This window comes from Strix uralensis, chromosome Z, assembly GCF_047716275.1.
Source record: "Strix uralensis isolate ZFMK-TIS-50842 chromosome Z, bStrUra1, whole genome shotgun sequence".
In the NCBI taxonomy this organism is placed as follows: Eukaryota; Metazoa; Chordata; class Aves; order Strigiformes; family Strigidae; genus Strix; species Strix uralensis.
Genome location: NC_134012.1, coordinates 101460508 through 101483347, shown reverse-complemented (window position 1 = coordinate 101483347; position 22840 = coordinate 101460508). Strand labels below are relative to the sequence as shown.

The following is a 22840-nucleotide window of genomic DNA, read 5'->3' as shown; positions in this document are numbered from 1 at the left end:
TGGCTCGCAATCAGCAGTGATTCAGTTTGGCCACACAGGCAATTAGTAACTCTGCTGGTTGCCAGCTCTTTTTATATAACTGGAAATGTTTTGCTCTGACGGACGGTTTCAGACAGAAGCATTTCTCTAAAGCCCTTGCAGTTTCTAGATAAGTTTCCTCTTTATCTCCTCTAGGCTGCTAAATGTTGAATAAAACTATGGGAGTTGTGTTTCTTTTGGGTCCCATAAATTCAAGGCAAATGTCTTACTTAGTAGCCCAGTTTCCTGCTTATTCCTCTTAACAATTAAAATTCGGCGTTATTCACAAGAACACAGGAAATGTGTGCGGATCCTGTTCTTTCCAGATAGAAAAATTTCATGTGAAACAGCAGTGACTGAACAAGTACTTCACCGAGTTATTAGAGAAGATCATACAACATTAATAATGAAAGGGTGGTATTTCCTGATACGCTGTTTTTTTTAAAAAAAGGGCTGGATCTCCTTTGGAAGTACTAGCAGGATGTGGTATTTACGTTCCCTGTGACGAGCATATTTGCATTAGCTGCGATATTGCACCACAATGAAAGCAAATATGTTATCTCACCTGCTCTCCCTGTGCCCGCAGCCAGGAACAAATCCCAGCTGGCAGCAGCTGCCCAGCTAGGCATAGCTTCACTCTTCTCCAGCAATAAGGAAGAAGTTGCAGCCAACTCTCTCTCTTCCCCTGTTTTTCCTTTAATTATCCCAGATAATGATTTCTTATTCAAATTTTTCTTTAAGGCCTGCTCTACTCGGAAGGGAAAAAAAAAAAAATCATTTTAACTCCGTTCAGCAAAACCGGTGTATGCCTTTAAGTAAGTTGTCTTAAACCAGTTCTTGCGGCTCAGTTGTGGTTTTTCACAAAGCATTAACAGCGTCATTTTTCATCTCACTAATGCAAGCTAAATTAATGTAGATTCAACCTCATTAAACTGCTATGAAGTTCTCACGCAAGTGCGCTCGGTCTGCTTTAGTCTTGCTTAACTCAGCATGGGGCTCTAAGGGCTGGGGCACGCTGTTTTCTTAAGCTGGCCTAACAAGTCTCACGCATCAGGTAGGATTTTGGTCGCTGGGGCGTGCGACGTGCCAAAGTGTGCGAGGGGCCTTAACACACATAAGACCAAAGGGCTGTCAGGAGCAATTAGTGATATTTAATGAAAGCAATCAATCAGACACGGCTATGTCTGAACTGAGTAATGACAAAGTGTTGCTAGCGTATTTCATATTCTTTCTCATCCTGTCCTTGACCAAAGTACTGCCTGAATTGCCAAGGTTCTTTGAGGAGAAACTTTCTGTATGTTTTAAATAGTATCAAGCATGTTTCTTGGCCCTCGGCGTAAAAAAAACCCCACCCAGACTAAACGCACAAGCAGCAGCATAAAATGTTTGTAAAGAGCTTATTTAGATTAGAACACAAAACCTGGCTATGTGACCAAGGTGAATCTGGAGCAAACAGTTGACTTAGTGACATAAGGCCCACAAGTTAATTAGATAAGGCACATATCACAGATTTATTTAATGAGTCAGTCTTCCATGTCTATGCTGCTTTCTCCCCTTCCTCCTCCTCTCTGCCACCACCCACATCCTCTCCCAGTTGTGCTGGGCATCTATGAACAGTTCAGGTCCCTGGGAGCTCCCCTCACCCCTTCCTCTGGTTCGTGTGCTCGCTGGGTGTTGGACTAGATGGTTGTAGGTCCCTTTTAACAGAAATATTCTAGTCTATTCTGGTCTGGCCTAATCTAGTCTAGTCTATGCACTCGTACACAGAGACAGAGCTCACCTCTTGGTGGCTGCCAGTGTAACTCCACTAAGCTCAACAAAACTCGATCATCTTATGCCAATAGGATATTTAATCCATTATACGTTTCCTAAACCATAATAATTCAGCAGGATATGCTCATATTTTCTGCACCATGATTCAATAGCCAGGGGCTAATTAGTTAAGAAGAAGAAGAATGAACAGGGTTGAACGGAAACCAATATCCTCTTCTGCCCAAAATGATGTTAAAAAGAAAAGCCCCGATTATTTAGTTACTTATTGCAACTAAGTTTCTGGATTAAAATACATTTTTCATCCAGAGGCTTGCCGCAGATTTGTTTCAGACCCAGAAAATGTTATTTTCCTGAAAAAAGAACATTGTCAAGGCCAGCAGATAATGACCTTGATCGTTTCCGCCTGGTCAAAAATTCTCTCTGCAATTGCAAGTGATTTGCATCACTCTTTAAAATCAGATCTGTTATTTAACTTCAAAATGCACCCGTTTTCCCTAGTTCCTTGTGTTACGACGTTTTAAATATTTGATGCGCCCAACCGTTCAGAAACAAACCAGGATCACTTTGATGTTGCAAACGCTGAGCATCGGCCCCTAAATACTGCATCTGCATTTATTTATTCGTGGTGAGGAAAGATGTACAGCCTGCGCTGAACTTCATCAGTTCCTTGAGTTTGACTTGGTCTCCCGTGACTCTCACTTGCTGCAGAAGCAGCAATTCGCAAGCGCTGGCCAGTTGGAAATGTAATAATGTTCCTTTTCAGTACCTGGGGCTGTTGCGATAGGAAAAAACACCCTGATTTGAACAGACCTGTCTCATTATCTTAACTTCATTTGAGGCGATTTAGAACAGCTTATCACACTGCCTCTGTGTGCGTCCCTTGTCCCTACATTTCCTCTGGACATTTTCACGTTATCTACAGAAACATTGCAAAACCAGAACAAAACAGAAAAATATTTCACGCCGGCCCAAATTGCATCTCTTTTGAGCAAGCCACTCCCACGTTTCAACAGAGCTAGCTGTAAATTTGCTTTAAAATTTATGCGGAATCACTTTTATAAACTCTGAAAAACAGTCTGAAGGAAAAGACCCAGCTTCGTGCAGTTCCCCCTCTCCCGCGGTGGCAGCTGTGGTCTCCCGAGGCACCGGTCGGTGTCACAACTGCAGGATTTTCTATGGATTCACCCACCGAGTTAATTAGCAACGCGGGAAAGGAAGCTGCTCGTTTGCAGGGCGGGTTTTCTGGGGTGATGGGGAGGGCACAATCTCACTGCACAGACACGGCCTCAGGTTCCCGCTGCTCTGCCATCGGGGTCGCTGAGGCAGAGACCGGCCCATGGGGTTAGAGGGGAGGTGAGGGGAAAGGCTGGGGTTTACCCCAAAAACTCGGATGGTGATGTCGTGCCCTTCTGCAGCAAGAGGAAACAGTGCAAACATCATTGTCAAAACCTCTGCTGGAATAAGGGAGAAAAAGAAGCTTCTAGTCATCCTATGCATGGATAAGAATGGGCTAATTCAATTAAAAAGTGAGACAGAATGGCAGAAATATAGGCAAAACCTGCCATTTTCTGAACGAATAGCTCAAAATTGTTTGCTCTAGTTCAAACAAAACGCATTGGCCTGGATGAAGAGGTACCAACGATCAGGTAGATCAGGTCTAAACCCAGAACTACCAGACAAGGAGGTTGTCGAGGTCTCTTCTGCCCATCGTGCAAGTTCACAAGAGTGATTCAAATCATGAGTCGGACATAGGCAGAGGACGGGGGTTAGTTTAGGGATGTGGCACCACATCCTGTACAATCTACCTGAGCCACCAAACCCATCGATGTAGCTTCATGCAGGCCACCAGCCCCTTGAAGTATTCCCATATGCTCATACATCCCCCATCCAGAATATCAAGCGGAAGACATTTGAGCTAGGAATCACATAAAAACTCTTTCTTTGCACTAAAAGTGGCCCTTGTTACATGCAAAGGCTAAAAAGCTCTGAATGAAATTAATCTGTAAAACCTGGAAACAGAGTGCTCCTTAATGCACCGAGCGAGTGTGATTTGCCGGGCGCTGGAAAAGAGCGTGGCGTGCCGAGAATGAGGAGTGCTTTATCCCCGCTAAAAATGAACCTAACAAGATTGCTGTAAAATTATGACTCACTGAGAAAAGCTTCTGGATGAGCTCTGGCTAATTAAACTGTGTGGTTGGAGAGGTGGGTGGCCGCTGGCTGTGAGGGGCAGGGAGTGCCGGTTGCTCCTCGCAGGCACCTCTCGCTCCCCACCCTGTGCCTTTCTCTTTAGAAAGCCTGGAAAGAATCAAATTAAAGCTTGACCCAGGCGGGAAGCTGGAGACAAGGGCTTGTGTGATGTCCGCAAGCGAGCAGGACAGCACTGCCTGGGGAATGTCCTTGGGCTGGTGGGGGGTGACCTGTCTGCTGAAGCAGCACGTAGGGGCAAGATGCAAAACCCGAGGGGGTCTAAACCTGCAGCCTGAGCTCGGGAACACAATCGTTCCCCCACATCGAAGCAGGAGATGCGGGAAGACGTGGGTCATAGGTGCTTCACAACCACTTCTTGCCTAGTTTGGAGAAGGAACAGGTGATTTGGCCCAGAAGGAACAAATGTGGTCTAAGTGCTCCACAGCTTTGACAAGAAGTGGCTCTTCACATTTAAATGGCAGCAAACCACACGAAATAGAGATTCACCGCAGAAGGCAATCAGCAGCGCAAATTCCAATCAGGCTCATCAAGCCTCGTTAGCTCCTGCTCGGCATTGACCCAGTTGGGTCCCAGGTGGCTTCTGCAGAGCTGTTCCTGCGTGGAGATGCTGCAGTTCAGGGGGGCTGCTGGCCTGGGCATTGAAATGAGCTGGAAGAGCTGCTCAGTGCTCTGGCGAGCGTGGGAGACGTGCCCTGGGCCCTGTGACAGGCGGTCGCCACCCCGACCGTGCTCTAGGCGGAATAATCATGGCTTGCTCAAGGCTTGGGGAGGGGTGGCTGGAGAGCTGCCAGCCAGAGAGGGACCTGGGGGGGTTGATTGATAATGAGCCAGCAGTGTGCCCAGGTGGCCAAGCAGGCCAATGGCATCCTGGCTTGTATCAGCAATAGCGTGTCCAGCAGGGACAGGGAAGGGATCTTACCCCTGGACTCGGCACTGGTGAGGCCGCCCCTCGATGAGTGGGTTCAGTTTTGGGCCCCTCACTCCAAAAAGGCCATTGAATGACTCGAGCGTGTCCAGAGAAGGGCAACGGAGCTGGTGCAGGGTCTGGAGCACAGGTCTGATGGGGAGCGGCTGAGGGAACTGGGGGGGTTTAGTGTGGAGAAGAGGAGGCTGAGGGGAGACCTCATGGCCCTCTCCAACTCCCTGAAAGGAGGGTGCAGAGAGGGGGGATGAGTCTCTTGAGCCAAGGAACCAGCGCCAGGACAAGAGGGAATGGCCTCAAGCTGCGCCAGGGCAGGGTCAGACTGGCTCTTAGGAAGGATTTCTTTGCAGAAGGGGTTGTTGGGCGTTGGAATGGGCTGCCCAGGGCAGGGGGGGAGTCCCCATCCCTGGAGGGGTTGAAGAGTCGGGTTGACCCAGCGCTGAGGGATCTGGTGGAGTTGGGAACGGTCAGAGTGAGGTTCATGGTTGGACTGGAGGAGCTTCAAGGGCTTTTCCAACCCAGATGATTCTGGGATTCTGTTATTTAGTTATTTCCCTCCAACCATACGCACTGTTATGCAAAGGATGTGAATGGGAGGAAATGGGGCTTTTTCACACCATTTCCCAGCCCTGCAGTGGTTGTTTCTCATTCTGCATTTTCATGGCTTTCTGAGGTCCCTCCGCCGTTGCAGCTGGAATAATGTGCTCGTATCAAAACCAGCTGCCTCAATTTTTGCAGGTCAACAAAATATCTCTCCGGTCTGAAAATATCGACAGTTTTCCTTTGGTGTGACGCTGCCCCGAGAGTGCTCACGGGGGCTCATTCCCTGCGAGAGCAGGGGGCACCGAGCCTCTGACGGTGTCTGCTCTTGGGTGGCAACTGGGGAATATAAACCTTGAAATATGCTGTGACTGTCGATAGAAACCTGCTTTAAAATATTTTAGAATCTTTCCAAGCCTTTTATTAGTTATTTCCCATCTCTCTGTCTTCCCTTTTTTTTTTTTTGTTTTGTTTTTTATTTGCAGGTCTCATGTATCAGTGTTTTCACTGCCAGCGCCTGGAGCACAAACAACAAGCAAGGCTTTACACAGGGCGATCCTGTTCTCTTTAGAAAGCTAATATCTTTTATTTTCCATGGGAACAATCCGTCAAGATTTTATAATCTCGATGAGCCGTGAAAGGCTCGCTTGGCGCAGCTTAAGCCTCCTTTTTGCAAGAACTTGTACCTATAGATGCACAATTTTCTCCTTGTATCTGATATCTTCACAGTTTTGCACGCACCAGTTTTTACCAGTAAAAATTTCTTTTTATTTCTCTTTTGCTTTGAGGATCTAATTCCCAGAGTTACACCTTACAAGAAGAGAATTATGCAGATAGTTTTTCTTAAGATAAAAGGTAGTGTCTTGAGATGACTGTGAACAAGAGAATAGTCTTTAATATTAATTTTTAAATTGAAATTTCAACGCTCTCTTTTTTTTAAAATTTTGCTTCACTATTTGCAGTCATTAAGGAGCCACGTAAATGTTCATGGAAAACAAATGTAAAATTCAAACACTCAAAATTCTAACGACTTGAGAATTTTGAATTTTGCGTTGGATTGTGACAAGTTGTCACTCCAAATTAATTGCCTCTGAGCAATTTAAAGTACATGACTTTGTATAACTTACCCAAAGACAATTTTGAGGAACAGAAGCTCTAGCATGTGATCCGGGCTAAATCATTGAATACTGAATCTTCTGAGTAGAATTTGTAATTGGCAGAAGAAAACACCTTTCACTGAATAAGTAACTGATCAACCAAGCCGGAGACTGCATTGAACAGAGAATATCTGCTTTAAAAAATATTATTCTTCTGTCCAATCGACACAGCAAGGGGAAGGTGAGGTTGAGAGTGCCCACCTGTAAGGAACTGAAGGAATTAATGCCTCGAACAGTCATCGACACAGAAAACCTGAAGGACAAGCCGTGGCCTTTGTGATTAGCCAAAGGAAGCAGGAGTGTATCGAAGGGTGCACATCCCCACTCCCTCACAGTTGCATTGTCAAATTCCTTCGATAAGTCTCAGAGAGGGGAATTGGATCCATAATTCCTGGCTCCATTGTATAAACCCAATATTTTGTGGCTTTAGGCACTGAGGAGGTGATAAGGACTGATAAGAGGTGAGCGTCCGGTGCCAGAAGCTGGATGACTTCTCAAGAAGCATCAAATCAGCAAAAGTCTGTGGAAACTGAGGAAAAAATAAAGGTGGGGGGTGCGAGCACGACCACTGAACCTGTGCTCCACCTTTTTTCCTCATCTCTCATGGAAAGGAGTTGGTGGAACACCCGCCTCTCCTTGTCTAATATGCAAATCAGCTGATAAGATGAACTTAAAAGGCGACAGAAAACTTTGCTGTGCACCCACCACCCAAGATTACTGGACCTGAGACAACGCTGGATCCAGGAGTGGTGACAGGGTTGCTTTGACTCTCTGTCTTTCCTTTCCTTTCCTTTCCTTTCCTTTCCTTTCCTTTCCTTTCCTTTCCTTTCCTTTCCTTTCCTTTCCTTTCCTTTCCTTTCCTTTCCTTTCCTTTCCTTTCCTTTCCTTTCCTTTCCTTTCCTTTCCTTTCCTTTCCTTTCCTTTCCTTTCCTTTCCTTTCCTTTCCTTTCCTTTCCTTCCCTTCCCTTCCCTTCCCTTCCCTTCCCTTCCCTTCCCTTCCCTTCCCTTCCCTTCCCTTCCCTTCCTTCCCTTCCCTTCCCTTCCCTTCCCTTCCCTTCCTTCCCTTCCCTTCCCTTCCCTTCCCTTCCCTTCCCTTCCCTTCCCTTCCCTTCCCTTCCCTTCCCTTCCCTTCCCTTCCCTTCCCTTCCCTTCCCTTCCCTTCCCTTCCCTTCCCTTCCCTTCCCTTCCCTTCCCTTCCCTTCCCTTTTATAAAAGACCACATTGCTTATTATCTTTTCCCAAGTTTAAGCCATTTTTACCTCAAGTAAAACATTTGAACTTGTCCTTTGGTGTCATTTCACCTTCATTTAACTTGAGGGGATCACAGAACCATTGTGACTCTCTGGGCTTCCAGTCCGGGTCGTGACACCACCCTGGATGGGGGCCTGGGCCTTTGCCTTCAGCAGGACATGGCGAGCAGTGTCCCTGCAGCGGCGGGGGGAGCTGATGGCCCCGGAGCTCCCGTTTGGTCCTGCCTCCCCGTGGTACCTTACCAGAGGAGGATGAGGAGGGTCTGAAAACATCAACTACACTCATCTATCCTCTGTTGGCCTTTCAGCCAGGATGGACATTTAACGCACATTTTTGCCATCCTCCTTTCGCACAAGTGCTAATGTCCCTGAATAACTCCAGGTCCTGGCTGTGAAGATTTTCAAAAGCCCTTTTAAAGAGGAGGATATTTCTTCCTTACTTTGATGGAGACGTTTTCATCCCAGTGGGATGGAGACAGCTATTCTTGTTGAATGCCCTCCCCGCATCGCCTATGAGCTGTGCTGTGTGAGTGGCGGGACAAGACATCATTAGGAACCAAAAGAGCCTGTACCATGGCGTGCGATTACGAGAGAGGGGATTTAAACTCGTTTGCCATGTAATTGTGTACCGTGCTCATTAGTCTTCCACAGGAACAAGGAGAAGAGTTATTTCTGTTCTAAACCAGTGCCGCAGTCCTGTCGTGAGTTCCACCTGCTGACTGCAGCCACAGCCCGCTTTGAGTTCGGCTGCAGTGAAGTCACTGTTCAGCTTTCAGGTTTAATTTTGCCCCCCGAGGAACTCCTAAACCCCCGTGTATGCCTGGGCTGGCTGTGGGAGAGCCTTCTTTGCCCAGGTGGCCAAGAAGGCCAATGGGATCCTGGCTTGTATCAGCAATAGCGTGGCCAGCAGGGACAGGGAAGGGATCTTACCCCTGGACTCGGCACTGGTGAGGCCGCCCCTCGATGAGTGGGTTCAGTTTTGGGCCCCTCACTCCAAAAAGGCCATTGAATGACTCGAGCGTGTCCAGAGAAGGGCAACAGAGCTCCTTATGGAATTTCTCTGGGCTTTTTACAGAATCCCAGAATCATCTCGGTTGGAAAAAACCTTGAAGCTCCTCCAGTCCAACCATGAACCTCAACCTGACCATTCCCAACTCCACCAGATCCCTCAGCGCTGGGTCAACCCGACTCTTCAACCCCTCCAGGGATGGGGACTCCTCCCCTGCCCTGGGCAGCCCATTCCAACGCCCAACAACCCCTTCTGCAAAGAAATCCTTCCTAAGAGCCAGTCTGACCCTGCCCTGGCGCAGCTTGAGGCCATTCCCTCTTGTCCTGGCGCTGGTTCCTTGGCTCAAGAGACTCATCCCCCCTCTCTGCACCCTCCTTTCAGGGAGTTGCAGAGGGCCATGAGGTCTCCCCTCAGCCTCCTCTTCTCCACACTAAACCCCCCCAGTTCCCTCAGCCGCTCCCCATCACACCTGTGCTCCAGACCCTGCACCAGCTCCGTTGCCCTTCTCTGGACACTCTTTTGCAGAGAATTTGGGAAATCTGACTTCCATCCTGCCTGCTGCTAGAAGTATTTTTAAACCTGTATTTCCCTTCACGAGACAGTGCGCAGGAGCGTGCTGGTGCTCAGAACCGTCTTTTTCCACAGATTACAGAAAAGATTCATGACAAATAGTTAAGAAAATACAGAATATTATCAGAAGGGACAAATTCACTGCAAGGAGTGGTCAGCACCCCTGTTAGAAATCATCATCTGTGAATCAAAACAGGCAGCAGTTAGGTGGGTCTGGGCTGCCAGAAAGGACTATTCTAGGTCTCTCAGCCCAGCCCAGGTGACTCCCCACAAAATGGGAATGGGGAGAAGCGCGTGTCACTGATGAAGACCTTCACATCCTCGTCGCAGTCTCTTTTGATGTCTCATGGGCTGAGGCAAACCCGAAGCCTCCAGGTCATTAGATACCCACACATCCTCCATCTCCAGCACAGCTAAGCACCGCCTTGTAATTCCCGACCTCCCGGGAGTCTGGGGACTACTTCTAGGGGGCCACGAAGGATAACTGAGAAAAACCAGTCTAGTGGAAGGAAGCAGAAAGTAATGAAGCAATCTGTTCCCCCAAGGAAACATTAAGCTGAACAGATTGGATTCACCCAGTCGAGGGAACGATATAGCTCATCTCGTCTTCGTCACCTGAGCCTCAGAGCAGACTGAAACCAAACCGCTCTGGGCGGTTCCTTTGGCAAGTTAAAAGGGTTATTAAAAAATGCCAAGTTACTCTGAAGAATTACTCACGTTGGTCACGCAGTTGTGCAACTCTACCTCGTTGTATGATGTAATTATCTTAGTGAATAAAGTAGGAAAAATTCTGATTTCGGAGCTGAAAAGAGAAAGATACTTAGAATCACAGAACGGTTCACCAGTGACATTAAAATAGTAGATAATTTCTAAAGAGACATTAATTCTGCAAATTCAGTGACCGTTTCAGGGGGCAAATCTGCACTTGCTCCATGGGATGCAACCTGGGTTTCTTACCCACAGAGTAGCCTAAATAATAATCTACATGATATTATATACGATATTATTATATCATAATAATCTACATGATATAATCACACAGAAATACATTATTAATATCAAAACCTTGCATAAGCAAGGGGTTATCTTTTCCACGTTTTAGGGCACACGCTAAATTCAGAAATTAAAAATTGCTCTAATGGCACCGAGTTCTTTTATCTACATTGTGAAATGCAATTGGGAGTGCACAGCAAAGAACAGGCTGGGGATGCAAAGAGGGACTGGCATTTTTATCTAAAAGAATATGGAAGCTCGTTAAATTAAAGGCTGTCTAATAGGGAAGGTATATAATAGTGTTGTCTAGAAGAAAAGTGCTTGTTTCAAACCAAGTTTTCCAGTTCCACCACCTACATCTATCACTAGGCATCTGCTTACAGAGGCAAGAGATGAAGGCTGTTTATTGCGGCGTTGAGCAGACAGCGGAGTCTGCAGCCTCTGATGAACCGTCTGGGTTATTTTTGAATTTTACACATCTGAGAAGAAGTGATTTAACTGTAACAAAACAAAACTGGTTTCGTGCTGCCTCTGTCTTACTGGCATTTTCCTTGCCATCTGCTCCTCCTTGTTCCCATGAAAATCCAGATACGTGTTTCAGTTATTAGCAGTCTAACCCCGTAAGCTACACTTGGCAGTTTCTGGAGAATTATTGGATATTTCCAGTGTGATCTATCCATTTTAGACCTATCAAAGAAGCAACAAAGCCTTGCAGAGGAGAAGTGCTGAGCAACACTAAAGGGCTGAGCTGCAGCGTGCATCCTCAAGGCAAGCTGGCAATGGCAGGACCGGTGATGCTGCCCTTGAAGCAGAGAAGAGACAATAATAATTTGTCAAAAATATGTCGCTAAAATCTGTCACATGAAGCATTATTATTGTCCTGACATGACTCAGAATCACACAGAATCACAGAATCATCTCAGTTGGGAAGGACCTTGAAGCTCCTCCAGTCCAACCATGAACCTCACACTGACTGTTCTCAACTCCACCAGATCCCTCAGCGCTGGGTCAACCCGAGCAACAAGACCTGTGCTCCAGACCCTGCACCAGCTCCGTTGCCCTTCTCTGGACACGCTCGAGTCATTCAACGGCCTTTTTGGAGTGAGGGGCCCAAAACTGAACCCACTCATCGAGGGGCGGCCTCACCAGTGCCGAGTCCAGGGGTCAGATCCCTTCCCTGTCCCTGCTGGCCACGCTAGTGCTGATACAAGCCAGGATGGCATTGGCCTCCTTGGCCACCTGGGCACACTGCTGGCTCATTATCAATCCCCCCCCAGGTCCCTCTCTGACTGGCAGCTCTCCAGCCACTCCTCCCCAAGCCTGTAGCACTGCTGGGGGTTGTTGTGACCCAAGTGCAGCACCCGGCATTTGGCCTTAGTGAAACTCCCCCAGTTGGCCTCAGCCCATCGCTCCAGCCTGGCCAGGTCTCTCTGCAGAGCCTCCCTACCCTCGAGCAGATCAACACTCCCACCCAACTGGGTGTCATCTGCAAACTGACTAAGTGGACACTCGATCCCCTCGTCCAGATCATCAATAAAGATGTTAAACAGGAGTGGCCCCAAAACCGAGCCCTGAGGGAGAACTCGAGGGCTCCTCTCTCATCACAGTGTCGGGGGGTGGAGGTGGAGGGCTCTGGCTGGGGACTCAGGACCGCGTGCTTAACGCAACGCTTCCATCACAGCACCGCTTTCCAACAGCCGCTCCACCCATTCACAAAAAATTGGGTTTTTTTAGATATCATGGGACTTTCCCCAGCAGCAACAATCAATCTTTAACAAACATTTTTTATAACTCAGATTCAAAATATATCTGAAGGAATTCTGGTAAGGCCGAAGGGAAAACTGCGTATGAAGATGTTACAAAGAGCCCAAATCTTCTTCAAAACAGCAGCAGGAGGCCTGAGCGCACCCTGGCAAAGTGGGGTACCCGGGGGGGACACCCCATGTATGCCCCTCAGCAGCACCAGGCTCTCCTGCTCCTCCCTGCTAAATCCAGGCCCCTGGTTGCCCATTCCGCAGTCCCATGGGTCCACCCTGGCCAGCACATCCCAGTGCCTGGCTCCTGGTTATATCTACCCTGTGAAATAACAGTTCCCCGGGGGGAGCATCAGGCAAGAAATATCGATTCCGTGAATTATACCTATTTCCTCAGGCAGTTCCTCAGGGGGGAAGTGTACAAAACGGCCTCAATAATTGAAAGTAGCTCTGCAATTACGTTCGCCGCCACTCGTTTAGATCAGCTGCGCTTCCCACGTGAACCCCGTGCGATGCTCTTCATTCGCGTGGCTCGTTTCTCAGACCCACAAATGCAAAAGTTCTTGCACCAACCCGAATGCAAGGACACAAACCCACCGATTTCCACTTTTCGGCCTCAGAAACCCTCCTGTTGTGTTCAACTAAGAACCAGACCCAATTTATGCTCAGGAATGTGCTCAGAGCAATGCCAACGCCTGTTATTTATCACCCAGCGCTTGTGTGTCAGGCGCTTAATGGCTCTCTTTTTTTTGAGGTCTTTGGAGTCTGATGAATTTTCACCCCAGCATCTTTATTTTCTGCCAAATGAACCCTCAATAATGCCCGTTTTTCACTCACAGGTTGCTGGAGCTGATCCGTGTGAGGAGCCAGCAGCTCGGGCTTCGTGGCGCTGAGGCGGAAGTTTTGAGGATCTCTTTGGCTGGGATTTTTTTCTTCAATATATGTGAAATTCAAAATTAGTTTTAGCCAAAATAGGGTATTTTGAAGAATACACACTCGACAGTTTGAATGTGGTCTCCACCAGCAGTCCTGTTCTTGGGAAAGCTGGATTGCTTTAGACCCTGGGATGTCAGAGCCAAACCAAATAACTAAAAATTACAAACAACTGAAAATTATATTGAAACCCACAATACAACAGTACCCAAGACATGGGCACCTTCCAGGCAGATCTTGACACTCCTCTCTTCCAATAGTTATTCCTATATAATCCTCTCCATCCCCAAAACTGGTGGATATGAAGAAATTCCTGAATTTAGATGACAAGAGCTGGTGTAGGAAGCCCCCAGCGATCACATATTGGTCAACTTTCCCTCTCTTCCTAAATGAAGGTTGATCTGGAAGAATCATTTACATTTGGCATTTGGGAGAAACCCTCTAAGCTGTATGGATCAGGATCCCTACGCTGGGATCAGGATACGCTGAGGGATCAGGAAACATGATTATTTGGAACCAGTCTCCATGGCAGGATGGAGATGAGGTGCGGGGATGAGCAGGCTCGGAGGGAAGAATGAGATCTGCTCATTATTTTAATAGTGATTTCACATATAAACAACATCCCTTCACTTTTTCACTGTACATCATCTCTCTGGATGTAGTTATCCCAAAGAAAGGATTTGTATCTTTCTTTTTTCTTTTTCTTTTTTTTTTTTTTTTTAAGTATTGATCATTTTAGCGTCTACTCTCTAGGAGCTGCCAAAAGATCCACATCCTTGGCGTCAGCGTGATGGCACCCAGAATCACAGAATCATTCAGGTTGGAAAAGCCCCTTGGGATAATCGAGACAACCCTCAGCCCGACTCTACAAAGTTCTCCCCTACACCACATCCCCCAACAGCTCATCCAAACGACCCTTAAACACACCCAGGGATGGAGACTCCACCCCCTCCCTGGGCAGCCTATTCCACTCTCTGACCACTCTTTCTGGGAAACATTTGTTCCTCATGTCCAGTCTGAACCTCCCCTGTTGCAGTTTAAAGCCGTTCCCTCTTGTTCTGTCACTAATCACCTGTGAGAAGAGACCAGCACCAACCTCTCTACAACGTCCTTTCAGGGAGCTGTAGAGAGTGATGAGGTCTCCCCTCAGCCTTCTCCTCCTCACACTAAACAGTCCCAGCTCCTTCAATGGCTCCTCACAGGATTTATTCTCCAGGCCCTTCCCCAGCCTCGTTGCCCTCCTCTGCACTCGCTCCAGCACCTCGAGATCTCTCTCGTATTGAGGTGCCCAAAACTGGACACAACACTCCAGGTGTGGCCTCACCAGTGCAGAGCACAGGGGGACTATCACCTCCCTGCTTCTGCTGGTCACACTATTTCTAATACAAGCCAGGATGCCGTTGGCTCTCTTGGCCACCTGGGCACACTGCTGGCTCATGTTCAGCTGCTTGTCAATTAGAACCCCCAGATCCTTCTCTTCCAGACAGCTCCAGCCACCCCTCCCCGAGCCTGTAGCCATGCAGGGGGTTGTTGTGGCCCAAGTGCAGGACCTGGCACTTGGCCTTGTTGAAGCTCATCCCGTTGCCATACGAGTTCCTGCTCCCCTGTTTTACAGAAGAGCAGGAAAACTCTTAAGCCAGGACCACGCTAAGGAAGTCTGCGGCAGGATTCAGACGAGGACATCTCCTTGCCGCTCCACCTCGGGCTGTGGAGAAAGGCGGCTCCGGCCGCTCGTTGCCTTCCCGAGAAGACTTTTATCTCCGCCTTTTGCCTTTACCGCTGCGACAAAGAGCTGGCACACGGCTGGCACGCTCGTGTGCCCAAACGAGGTGCTTGCACCAAGCAGACACAGAGAGCCATAAAGCGTTTGAACGTTACAAGATACAGAAATCATGGATTTGCACCCAGTTTTAAATGGAAGAGCATTTTAGTGGAGTGGAGAGAACGAAGAGCGGTTCATCATGCAAACGAAGAGCCCTGCACAACAGTCTGACAAACTGAAAGCTTTAGGATTTATCTACAAACTAAATGAGCCTTTGCTATCTAGAATGATAAATATCTGTTTACAGTGTAAGTAATTTCTCCCTCCTACTCCAGTGCAAACTCGGTGCCTTCGGAGCAGAATAGATGGCCCCGACCAGATCCCTTTATTACTTTCCCCCAGTTTCTGTCTGGAAAGTGCTGGGGAGGAACTTATTAAAGAGGACATTTGGAAACAAAGCCCAGTAGGAGCGATCACATTAGATAAATGAGTATTTATCTACCATTTAGCTTTCTGGCATGCAATATATGTCTGCCTATATTCTTTCAGACAGTAATTTTACAGATCTGACCATTAGCCATAAATTTACCCAGATGAGAAAACTCTATTTAGTGTCTTTGATTCCAGCAGCCATCGCTAACGGGCCTGTGAATGGCTGCTCACTTCTTCCATAAGTGCCCAACCCATGGGAGAGGGGCTCTAGGGTCTCGCCTCGACCTCCGCCACCGCCTGGGGTTGGGGGGGTCCCTCTGGCCCCCCCTTAGAGACATCTGCCCCGGTGACATGCCTTGGGGTGACTTGCACCTCGGGGCCGCAGGAGGTCTTTAAGCTGAGCTTTTCACAGGTCAAGCCCTGTTGGTGACATGTCCGTGCTGATGGAGCCATGCTAAAAAGCCGAACGGAAGATCCCAGCTTTGGGAAAAATGTTGCCTTAGCAACGAATTGCTGACCTGTTTTCACAGAGGAGGCGGCTGCCGCTGCATTTACGCGCAGGTTAACTTCATTTCTGCCTCAATAACCCAGCAGGATTTACACTGGAATCACAGATATTTGCAACTTTAGCACGCCCAGGCCGTGGCTGATTGCTCCCGCCAGCCCAAGGGGGCGGCTGCTCCCGAGGTGGGACAGTGGCTGCACATGGCCAGACCTGCCACTTTTCCAATGCCGGAGCAAAAAATAAAATCCTGACCCACACCTCGGCTTTCACTAAATATTTGGGGAAGCGGCGTTGCGTTTCCTACAAGTTGCTTAAATCTCTTTTTGTGTATTTTGATGGTGATGGTGTGTTATTTTTAATGGGAACCCTCACAGATTGGATCCTTGTTAATTTAATTTCACAGAATCACAGAATCATTCAGGTTGGAAAAGCCCCTCGGGATCATCGAGTCCAACCCTCAGCCCGACTCTACAAAGTTCTCCCCTACACCACATCCCCCAACAGCTCATCCAAACGACCCTTAAACACACCCAGGGATGGGGACTCCACCCCCTCCCTGGGCAGCCTATTCCACTCTCTGACCACTCTTTCTGGGAAACATTTTTTCCTCATGTCCAGTCTGAACCTCCCCTGTTGCAGTTTAAAGCCGTTCCCTCTTGTTCTGTCACTAATCCCCTGTGAGAAGAGACCAGCACCAACCTCTCTACAATGTCCTTTCAGGGAGCTGTAGAGAGTGATGAGGTCTCCCCTCAGCCTTCTCCTCCTCACACTGAACAGTCCCAGCTCCTTCAATGGCTCCTCACAGGATTTATTCTCCAGGCCCTTCCCCAGCCTCGTTGCCCTCCTCTGCACTCGCTCCAGCACCTCGAGATCTCTCTCGTATTGAGGTGCCCAAAATTGGACACAACACTCCAGGTGTGGCCTCACCAGTGCAGAGCACAGGGGGACTATCACCTCTCTACTTCTGCTGGTCACACTATATTAATCCAAGCCAGGATGCCGTTGGCTCTCTTGGCCACCTGGGCACACTGCTGGCTCATGTTCGGCTGCTTGTCAACTAGAACCCCCAGATCCTTCTCTTCCAGACAGCTCCAGCCACACCTCCCCAAGCCTGTAGCAATGCCTGTAGCGATTTGCACCACAATTTAGTTAAACTACAGCATGAAATGAGTCCCTGTGGCCTGAGATGTTTAAACATACAACCAGGATCACTCAGGACCTCCTGGCCGCGTTACATGGTCACATCGTTTTGATGCCCTGTTAGGAACATCCTATTTTGATGTTCCTTGACATGATTCACACCTTGAAACGCCGGATCATCCAAAAAAACTCCCCCTGCAAATGAGGAACAGTGTTGAGAAAGGGGGATGCCCTCACCTGAGGATGAATTCAGAGCAACAACAACCCATCAGACCGAGAACGTAGGTCATTTGTATCATTAAAATGTTTTACAAAGATAATGATACCTGACAGCATACAGGAGAAAAATTCATCCCCCAACAGTTGATGGAACAAATGTCTGTCTGAAGTATGTAAAATTATGTAAAGAAGTATGGAAAAAAAAATTAAAATCCTAACTGCAGATGGGCGTGTTCCTCCAAGATTTGAAATTTGGTGGCAAAAGGACTCACTAATAGTTCCAGGTGGCTTTTAAAAAACCCAGTTCATAAATTCCTGACACCAGTGCTTGAGTTTCACTGAAATCTCTGCGGCTTGTAGATGGATTCTCTGAAGAATCAAATCACTCCAATGTTTTGTATGAAAAAAAAAAAAAAGAGAAGGGATTAAATCAGTGGGGGAGGCGCAGCTCTCTACGAGTAGCCCTGGTAGAAGGGTGATTAATGAAAGTGGGGTGGAGGGGAGGGTGCTGCCGTGGTTGACTTTGCTCTCCTACGGTGATAAACTGGGTGGATTAAAAATGATATAGTAAAAAACGCCGTAATGGTAAATTTAGTAAAGATTGTCTGAGAAATGTTTTAGAATGACTCTCCCCACTTCTTAATTTTAATTAAGTTAACACACTGTTCATTGAAAAAAAGCCCTGTAATAATTTGCAAAACTAATATCCCAATAGCTCTTTGTTTCTTTTAAAACCTTTGAGAAGATTTTAAATCTTTATTTTATCAAGTTGTAAAACTTTTGCGAAGATTTTTAATCTATACCAAATTTTAAAACCTTTGAGAAGATTTTTAATCTATATGAAATTTTAAAATATTTGAGATTTTAAATCTTTATTTTACCAAATTTTTAAATTGTTGAGATTTTAAATCTTTATCAAATTTTAAAATCTTTGTGAAGATTTTAAATCTTTATTTTATCAAATTTTAAAATCTTTGTGAAGATTTTAAATCTTTATCAAATTTTAAAATCTTTGATATTTTTAATATTTATTTTACAAAATTTTAAAATCTTTGCGAAGATTTTAAATCTTATCAAATTTTAAAATCTTTGAGATTTTTCATCTTTATTTTACCAAATGTTAAAATCTTTGCGAAGATTTTAAATCTTTATCAAATTTTAAAATCTTTGAGGAGATTTTAAATCCCCAAACCTGAAACTGGCTGTTTTGCCATCACCGTTCCTCTCAACGAGTGGACAAACGGTTGCAAAAAGAACCAAATTGTACAACCCTCAGCAAATCGGCGGGGGTGAGTCACCTTCATCCCCTCTGCCACCCCTCCACCTCCTCATCCTCGTTGGGGGCTGAGCCACGGGATGAGAAGACTGAGCTGGGCAGGCAGCAGGTTCCTGCTGCCCCACGGTGCTTTCGGCTCCGGACTGGAAGCTGGTGGGAGATGCTGAAGGGTCGACACCGGCTGCAGGTTCTGATGGGACTCATGAAAATGGGTATATATGGAATTTTAAAGCTCCTAGGGAAGGGAGGTGGTTCTCCTCACTTTGGGGAGTACCCTGGGATGTAGGAATAAAGCAGTTTTGCCAAAGCAGGGGCCTCCCACACACACAATCCCCCCCTCCAAATTCTCTGCAAAGCCCCTTGCTGGCCCCCTCCTTGCTGCCTACGGGCAGGGCTGAGTGGCTCCTCGTCAGCATGGAGAGGGGCTGCCCATGGAGAGGGAAACATGCCCCTTCCTACCCCCCCGCTAACATGACTCGTCGCTTCCCAACATACAGCAAAGTTCAGGTTTAATTTTGGGCTGGGGGGGCATGTAAAAAAAAATCTGCTTTTTACACTTTTATCACTGGAAAAGAAACGTCGTGGAAGCACCGAGCCAGCGCCGGCGGTTTTGCAATCAGCTGCTACATTGACATGGAATTCGTCGGCCTGAACTCCAAAAAAACTGAGCCGTGCTCCTCAAACGACTTTAATTCCTCCAAATTAATCAGCCTTATCACTTTTTATCACTAACAGAGGAGTTTTGCCTCTAGATGAATGGTTTCCTAAGTAAAACTCCCTGCGCTCCCCTGGGGTTGGAAATACGGTTGTGTGGGTGACTGTAGGCGACTGACTCGCTGCTTCAGCTGGGAGGTGTGAAGCTGTGGTTTGTTTTCTGCTTTTTTATAGAAAAACTTAGTTCTTTTGAGGGGAAACAGAAACTTGCCAGGTTTGAGTTCAAAGCGGCGAGGTCTGCACGCCACCTTCCCGCAGCCATGAGCGATGAGCCCGAGGAACCATCGCCCACCTCGACAGCCCAGTCCGGTTATCTTTATTTTTTTGAGATTAAATTAAAAATAAAATGATGCTACTTCCCCAATTCAACTCTCAACACAACTACATTTGGCAGAAAAAGACAGACTGAGCTAAAGCTTATCCCGCAGGGTCAGTAAGAGCCCCCCAAGGAGCGGGGGGGAATGAGGTGGGTGCTGGCACCCTTGGGGCTGGTGCTGCTCCGCTGCGCTTTGCAGAGGGGGGGTGACAGAGAAAATTAAGTTCTGTGAGTCGTGACAAAATCCCAATTCAGAATCACATTCGCTGCTTTAGGAGAAAGACGCTATTTTAAACCGATTGCGTACGTCAGCTCTGCTCATTTTTATCCTGATGCTTCTGGAGGAGTCTGATAATGTGATTTACCTTATTGCTGCTCTCTTAGCACAGAGTCACAGGATAATTTCAGTTGGAAGGGACTTCTGAACATCACCTAAAGTTTAAAAACATTAATATATACTTCTTTTTTTTTCTCTAGATGAAGACTAAGTCTTAAACTAATCGCTGCACGGCACAATATTCAGAGCAGCATCTCCCTGCTGAGCTGCTTTTAACATAAAGATACATTTACAACTACTTCATCCATGGCAGAGTAGAAGCAAAGGTTAAACATCATAAATCACTGAGCCAAATGTAATAGAACTTCTCCCTGTTTTATCTTTCTCAGATAAGAGACTTCATCTTAATCCAAACTAACAAACAAAGTATTAAAGCATACCATTAGGAAATAAAGTGAATCAACTTACCGGAGATCTAACTCAAGTTTAATCCTTCTGCTGCCTTCTGCTGGTTTCCAACTTCTAAGCAATAATTTATTACTGCTATATAAAATATTAAACCCAGTCCCTGCAGCATTGCCCTATTTTTTAAGGTCTTGAATATACCATTTCCTAATTCCTGCCCGGTTACTGATTTCTGTTAACGACATTAAATTGTGTCCCGATAGTGCTCCTCACCCGCAGCACCGCCGAGGCACAAACCACCCAATTTATGGCATTTTGGCTTCTCCGAGGCAGCGGGGAAGGGAGCGGGGCCGTGCCTCCCCCCTACGCTGTGCACGCAGAGCCGGGGCTGGCGGTGATGTGTTGTCACGCCGAGATTGCTGCGTCCCCGTTCCCTCCACAGGCTGGGAGCGGGCAGCGCCGGCTCTCAGTTTCCCTTTTTTGCAAAAAAATAAACCCCACGATGGAAGACGAGGTTTTCCCTCAAAGGGCAGGGTAGAGCGTGTTGGAGGTGGCTCAGGAAGAGACATTTTAATGCTGCTCATTTCTGGGTTCAAGTGGTTAAGTGATAAATTTTGCTTAGGGGAGGGAAGAGTTAAACAGGTTCTGGCATCTTCATATCTCCCGTTATGAAGATGGAGCAAACCCTGCTGTGAATTTCTACCGGAAGGATTTAAAACCCTGCATGAGAGAAGCAGAGAGGGGGGAAAAAAAAACCAAAACCCAAACCATCTTTCTTCCTCAGGTTCATCTATTTGTTGTTCTCTGGCAGGAGCCGGGTATCGGCAGCAGGAAGGGACCCGATGGGGAGGCTGGGGGAGGTGGGTGCTGCTCCCTCCCCAAGCCTCTCACGCTGGGGAGTGGGTCGAATAAAGCAGATTTTGGGGCAGGGGCCGAAGCCAGGTTTGCCTGTGCCCTGGGAGGAGCAGCTGCGCTGGCCCCCTCGCCCTTTCCGCGGCCGGGATAGCTCATGTTTTGCAAACGTGGGATTAGCCCCAAATTTGCCATTTCTTTCACTGAAAACGGGAGACACGGGAGCGCACAGGGCACGATGGGGTCCCTTGTTTTGTCTCGCACCTCCTGGATATATTTTTGCCCAGGATCCTACAGCGGGTCCTCCCCTCCTGCAGCATATTTCTTCCCCCCCCGACACACAGCGGGATGGGGAGAGTTTAAAACCAGTTTTCACCACAAACAAAACACCAGTGGATTGAGCAGATGGAGCGGATCCAGGTTCCAGTTATAACACCGTGATGCGAGAGCATCTTTCACCAAAATAGGGGCAACTGGGACAAAAATAACATTTGCATACTTTAGAAAAGGGGCGTCCCTGTCAGCACACCCTAAAATAAGCACCCGTTAGTCAGCCGAGTGGATTCAGCGACACCCCAAGGACCAGCCTGGGGAGGGGGTTGGACTGGAGACCAGCTTCTTGCGAGAGCCGCAGCGGGCTCCCAAAAACCCAAAGCCACCAGTCCTGAACACACCCGGGGAGGGAAGAGCTGAGCTTTAGGGACTCACTGCGGACCTGCAAGGCTCCAGATACTCTAATTTACCATATTCCAGTCTCCAGAGAAGAGTCTTCCTGATCGGCACAATCTAGATTTCCCCCAAGATACCTTGAGGGAAAGATGCTTCCCCCCTCCTCCGGCATCTCTTTGCTTCTGTAAACTCCAAGGCAGAACAGCCATCAAATTTCTGTTAGCAATGCCTTTTGTTTCTATCAATGAAAAATTAACCTTATTTTTCTCCAACCGCTCGGCTTTTATTTAGCAAAATGCCTTAGAGCCATAATTCTGCGTGTTGAAAATTTTCCACTCGTTAGCTCCCACCCCACTTTCTCACCTCACGTTACAGCCGTGCTTGCCAGAACATAATATTCAAAACCCAACAATGTTTTTTGGCCTTATCAATAAAGAAGAACGTAGAAAGAAGCAGGCACAGTGATGGACGAGGCGCAGATAAATGAGGTTTAAATCCCACTGAGTTTTTTCTATGCCATAGGGCTCCACCTCAGCAGCCTGCAGTCCTCTCACCCGCACTAACGAACTTATTTTTTAATCCATTACTTATTTCTGCCTCCAGCAGAGCCGGCCACAAGCCCCTTGCTTTGGTCTGCACCCACCTGCAGGTCGCCAGCAGCTTCTGGGACTTCCTCGTGTCCATCTCGAGTTGCGCAGCCTCCGCTTTCAACCGCAGACTCCGCTGCTCATCATTCACGTTACTGCAAAATAATCCTGGGATTTATATCTAAATATTTTTACCAGTCACACGCAAAGATTGAGTTTCAGGGCGAGGTGTTCATCTCCCAACAGCCCTCCTTTCCCCACGGCGAGCGTGCGGTAGCTGCCGGCCTCACACAGTTATTTATTTTCAATGAAAAGGATCCCTTTAATTAGCCAATTCACAAGAAAGAGGATCTCATGTGGTATCTCTTAGGGACTTTCTGACATTTCTTGAGGATTAGCAGCACCTTAATTATTTAAAACCTGCCATTTACTCTGCGTCCTACATCTCCCGAGTCAATTAAAACACACAGAAGGGTTGATAAGGGTGTTTTAAACTGCTGCTGCCACACATCGAGTCACCGAGAACAATCACAGAAAAGCTTTCTGAACCAAACTAATG

At 47.3% G+C, this 22840-nt stretch overlaps 1 protein-coding gene across 1 annotated transcript in view; it reads right to left on the bottom strand.

Moving 5' to 3' along the window:
- The window catches only part of RAB27B (RAB27B, member RAS oncogene family), a 56119-nt gene extending 33740 nt beyond the window's left edge, over positions 1–22379 (bottom strand). Inside the window, exon 1 of the mRNA XM_074856272.1 lies at positions 22338–22379. Coding sequence (XP_074712373.1) covers positions 22338–22378 — 41 coding nt within the window. The 5' untranslated portion in view covers position 22379. The remainder of the gene's footprint in view (positions 1–22337) is intronic.
- Between the last annotated feature and the right edge of the window lie 461 nt (positions 22380–22840).